General features: G+C 35.6%; 1 protein-coding gene across 4 annotated transcripts; it reads right to left on the bottom strand.

The window, feature by feature from the left end:
- Positions 1 to 1,566: 1,566 nt before the first annotated feature.
- On the bottom strand, positions 1,567 to 3,858 carry LOC108856700 (lysine-specific demethylase JMJ30). 4 transcript variants are annotated; one of them, XR_008934328.1, is made up of 7 exons: positions 3,227 to 3,858; positions 2,935 to 3,144; positions 2,687 to 2,824; positions 2,462 to 2,605; positions 2,228 to 2,319; positions 2,055 to 2,147; positions 1,901 to 1,948 (listed from the first exon to the last, which is right to left on the bottom strand). XR_008934328.1 is itself a non-coding variant. In XM_018630564.2 (6 exons), the coding sequence occupies exons 1-6, from the start codon at positions 3,716 to 3,718 to the stop codon at positions 1,760 to 1,762; spliced, it is 1,266 nt and encodes a 421-aa protein (XP_018486066.2). In that variant the 5' UTR covers positions 3,719 to 3,857; the 3' UTR covers positions 1,567 to 1,759. The 4 variants fall into 4 exon arrangements, 1 of the variants encoding a protein (XP_018486066.2); XM_018630564.2 differs by lacking the exon at positions 2,228 to 2,319 and having other exon boundaries at positions 1,567 to 1,948; positions 3,227 to 3,857; XR_008934327.1 differs by having other exon boundaries at positions 1,893 to 1,948; positions 2,055 to 2,319.
- Positions 3,859 to 5,527: the final 1,669 nt, after the last annotated feature.

Here is a 5,527-nt window from a genome sequence, read left to right as displayed (position 1 = left end):
GAAAGAAAGAAAAAACTTTTACGATACTTTGTCCTTCCGCGCATCCATAGTTCAGCACCGACGTTTTTTATAAAACAGCAGGGGGTACATGAAACAAAGAGACATAACTGCGATACATTTTTCTTGTTCTTGCCTTCTTGGCATTCATAAATGATACATAACGGAGTATATGTGAGACATGTTACTAGGAATATCATAATACGTCGAAAAGATTTGTTGACACAACACTAGTAACTTCGACTACTTTTTACTTGTTGAGTTTATCAAAGTTCGTAGGATAGTTTATTGCGGATATTATACGTGAAAAGACTCAAAAAAAACCTACAGTTATTGTTTCTAGTTATGATTATTAATTATCCACGAACTCCAAAGCGTTGGTTGGTAACAAGGTGTATAAAGAATTTTACGAATTTACGAAGATAATTTTTTGTAAATGAAAAAAATTCTTTGAAATATGTAAACAACTTATATTGTGAAATAAACTATTTTTCATAGAACCACTTACGTTAGAAAACAGAGGGAGTAAATAGTTATACTTTCTAAAAATGATATATTCCCTTCTGTTCCACAAAAGGAGTATTTTCCATTTGTCAATATCAATGTTGTAAAACTCGTTCGGCGGTGAATTATAGAGTGAAAATCAACATTACTCTAGAATTCATTCTATTTATAGAGTGACTCTATTATAGAGTAAATTATTAAAGCAAATTCAACTTTATAAGAGGATTACTTTATTTAAGAGTGAAATATAGAATATGTTTTTGTGTTCTATTGGAGATGGTTTTAGGTGTTTAATAAAATTTGATATACAATGGTTAGATGTCTAATAAAATTCGATGGACAGTGGTTAGGTGTCTTATAGAAGATAAATGTTCAGACAAGTTATACCAATTTTTAGAACATTAGTCCATACATACTATTTACATGTTATAAATTTACTATTATCTGTAATTATCCATTTTTAACAAGAATAAATCAAATAATTAAATTAACTTTTAAAATTTTGTAATTTATTATTATTAAATAATAGGAAATCTATTTGTGGCAATTTTTTTCCATAACTTTACCTTTGTAAGATGGAGATAATAATAAAATAGTTTAATATATGTCAACTCTAAACTCCAGTCCTTAAAAAAATACAATAATTCATTCTTTAACTTAACTTTTAAACCCATAAAATCTAAACAAAGTGATGTGTTTCTTTAACTTTTAAACACACAAAACTTAACTTTTAAATTTTCTTAACATAAAGTGATGTGAATTTTCTTAACATAAAGTGATGTGAACATATAAAAACTTTTAAACCCTACGACTTTACTGAACTTTTCTTTTTTCAGCACATAAACTATAGACTTTTAACTTTTCTTCTAGCACTTGAACCTAAATTTAAACACAAACCAAGAGGATAAGTTTGGTGGACAATGTGGCAGATGCTAAGTTTATGACCTCGCAATAACATTGCAGGTGCTAAGTTTATTTTTTTAACTGGGCCTTTGGCCCATTTATTCCTTAGAACTAGATTCTCATTAAACCATTTCTTGATTAATGCAACAAAAACCACAAAGATACACACAAAAATGTCTGTGATAAAGACTTAAAAGCTCTCAATTGTCTTTTACAACATAGGCTTAGACAAAAGAAACGATCTTCATGCTCAGTCTCAGAGCAATTGTTTTCTTCTCTACTTACTTTTAGGGTCTAACATAATTGGTGTAAAAGACAGTGAACATAGAAACAGAGATTAAAAATACTCCATTTGCTACGAATCAGATGACTCTGTTTCATTGCTCCACCAGAAGCTAACCGAGAAACTCATTGTTAAAGACCTGACATAGTGCCACCATTTGGGAGGGATGTACAACATCTCGCCTTCCTCTAGGATACAATCCATAAACTCTAGCTCCACCGCCTTTGGGAACTCGTTCTTGTCAATGTTGTCAAGATCAACCTTCAACCAAAGTTTGAAACCACCCGGTTTGGACACAAGGATCAAGTCGACTCAGCTTCCGTTTAAAAAGGGTATCAGATTTGAATATGATATTAAAAAAACTTACCTGGCTAGAGTTGCAAAGCATTGTCTCAGAATAAGGGTAAAGTTCGTCTTGCAACGAGGATGGGTAAAGCCTTATATACTTCTTACCAACAACCTGAAGAACAGATGACACCAAAAACTTCAATAGAAGGAGGAAAAAACATAAATAAAGAAACTTCCTGTATACTATAACACATTTATTGCAGGCGAAACGATTTGTTTGGTTAGTCAAACAAAGAGTTTAGTTTTGTTCAGACATCAGGCTTCAATCCAGCGAGATGATCAGGCTTTTCTTATGCAAGAACATCAAAGAAGAAGAAGCTCGTTAAACACTTAGAGAAGAACATACACTGCACCCTCTTAAATGACAGTGAGCACAGACAAGAAGCCATGCTCATTTAAGGAAAAAAGATATGAGACCATAAATACCTGAGCAAGTATATTATGATGTGGATCATGGTGTAATGGGGTGACTGTCCCAGCCGGGCCAAACCAAGCATTAAGAGACTGGAGTTCCCCTCCACCGACAAAACAGTAATCAGGAATACATATATCACCTCTCAGTTCATTTATCTGCCCCACACAGCCATGTTAAGCCAATAAGCCATAGGTTCAGTAATCAGTATATGATGATGCAAAGGTATATATATATACCTGGTCAAACAAGGGATGCTGAGCAAGATAAGTAGGCTCCACGGACGACGTGGATCTATTGGTCCTCATCCGTTCAAGGAACTTGGAGAAAGTCACAAGCTCTTGCTTCCAATCAGAACACAAATAGTTTTTCCCCACCTGTATAGCATTTTAAACTTGTACCAGCTTTCAGCTAAGTCTGATCTAATCACAACTCACTGACAATCTAAACTAAAAGTATGTTAATGATGAGTAGAGTAAGTTCACACCTCGACGGGAACGGTACGGTTACCAGCGACAGCGTTGAGATAGTCCAAGTGGTTCCACTTGGTCCTAGCAGGCCAATGAGCCATACAATTGGTTATAACAACAGGCGTACCTGTCTGAAAATAATTACGCAGAAACCCCTCCATAGATAAATCAGACCTCTTCTCTACTCTTCCACTACTCAACGACCTCAAAGGTAGAATCTTTAGCACCTGCAAGTATTCAACAAACTCTCAGTAACCAAACCAACACTTCAAAAGAGTATACTTTCCGACAAGATCTGAGCTTTGTAACCTCATTGACGTCGACGGGAACTTCAGGGACCAACTTCTCACCCTTGAAATCTTCTCCGGAAGCTTGGAGACTATTCTTGGCCTTCTTGCGAGCCTCGGAGGAGACCAAGAGCACAGAGTCGTGGAGGTCCTTGCGGAGAAGCATCCCGCCCATGATGAGACCCATGTCGAGCGCGCCGAGGGCTTCCCCGAACTCCCCGGCGGCGAAGTGGAACTTGGCGACGCGGAGACACGCCATGGAGTAGGCGTCGCGCCAGACGGGGAGAACGGAGTGCCAGGGGCCGGAGTGGAGCTGCTCCCAGGCCATATCACGCGCCGCCTCCGCCGCGCTTCGGTCGCCGGCGACTGCTAGCGCCGCCATGCGAGCGTAGGCGTAACCGCCTTGAGCGGAGATGGATTGCAGGAGGGACTGCGACTCGGCGTCGAGGGTTGGGGTCGGGAGATGGAGGCTGTGGTTGTTTCCGGAGGAAGCGGCGGTGGTGGCTCCTGACATGGTCTGGATCGGTCGGGTCGGGTCGGGTTTTGGGTTAAAGTCTTGAGATATTTTTTAGTTGTGTGAGTTTGGGGAAAAGTGAGCTAAAAAGTGGAAAAAGGGAAAGGGGGGAAGATATTTTGAGTGATGATTAGGATGTCAAGATATTTCTGTATTTATCACTCTCGTCTTGTGAATAATTGAGGAGAAATCCCTCAAAAATCGTGTAATCTATGCAATCATCCCTATACTTTTTCTATTTACATTCCAAATATTTAATTTAGAAAATATTTTACAGTTGACGTACAAAACTAATTTGCATTTTAAGCTTCTTATTTCATTTGTTTGACTTTAAATTTATTAACATTTTTTTTGTCAACTGTTAATAAAATATATTAGTTCGAATAAAAAGTTTATCAGTGCTTCTAAAACTAAAAACCTAAGTTTCAAACATTAAAAGATAATTTTGTTAATAATTAGATATATTATTAAAAAATTAGAAAATATTCACCGTAACGTATAAATGATTTATGATTTAAATAAAAATACTATTAATAAATTATCATAAAACATAAAGAATTATCGAATGTAAAATTATATCTATTTAACATTTCTAAAAAAATACTATACAGTATTAAAAACTAATTTGTCATTCTTAAAGTATTTATAGAACTAGAGTGTGCTTAAAGCACATATCTGGCTTTCTAGTGTTTGTGTTTCAGTGTCACATACATTATTAGTAACAATATAAATAAGCTCAGTTTTTAGTTTTTAAAGATACTCATCACATTTGAAAAACTATAAATTTAAATGTAGGTATTAATCACTTAATCTAATTTGTTGTGTTTGTGTTTACTTTGGTACATTATGATTTTGTGGTGATACATTGATTAGTTCATTAAATCTCGGTTATGCTTTTTAAAAGTACAAAAGGTCGGTCCAATGAAATAAATATCCGACAAATGCTCTAGAACTTTCCACGGTTGATAAAGAAAAGCGGTTGATGATATGTCGTTTTCGCATTGGCCGAATAGCATGTGACGTGCAATTACTGGCACGTCATATTTGTCGACACATATACTATATGCCTTTTTCATATAGCTAATAGTCGACGTGGTGTTATAGCCAGTGCGACACCTGTAGAACAAGCTAAGATTTGGAATTATATGAATAAAAAATATTTGCCTAGCGCAGAAGAAGAAAACAACTCCAAAGATATTTACGATTAGGTGATAGTCGACGTGGCGTTATAGTCAATGCTTTTATGATATTTTCCCATAGATATTTTCTTTAGATACCTTTTAGCATTGGATACAAGATACTTGCAGCACTACACACACATCCAATACGCGTAGAATGTATATATGCAAAGACTTAATGAGCCTCGCTCCATTTCGTTTAAAGATGTAACCAAACCATTGTAATTTGTAGAAGGCATATGCCACTAAAGCATGAACTCAACAGTTTTCAGAAACGCTTAATTAAGGATCTATCTATACTGAACTAGATATACAAAGTATCCCTCTTTTAAGACTACTTAGGAATTAGGACACGTTGAAAATATCTTATGCGAGACTACCGACTTATCATCCATTTTGTTTAAATATGTAATAAAACCATTGTAAAATGCAGATGTTCCACACGAACTAAACACTTCTCTATGCCTCTCTTTTGAACTAGGTGTTGACAAATGGGCGTGTGTGTCGTGTATACATTGTCTAGTTCTTTTTTTTTTTGTCAACCATTATCTAGTTCTTAATAGACTCAAACTTTATAAGAAAAACGATTAGACAAAATAATCAATTAAGCAACAGACAAGAAATCATTGTT

The sequence above is a fragment of the Raphanus sativus genome, chromosome 5 (genome assembly GCF_000801105.2).
Source record: "Raphanus sativus cultivar WK10039 chromosome 5, ASM80110v3, whole genome shotgun sequence".
In the NCBI taxonomy this organism is placed as follows: domain Eukaryota; kingdom Viridiplantae; phylum Streptophyta; class Magnoliopsida; order Brassicales; family Brassicaceae; genus Raphanus; species Raphanus sativus.
This window is presented reverse-complemented; position numbering and strand designations above follow the sequence as displayed.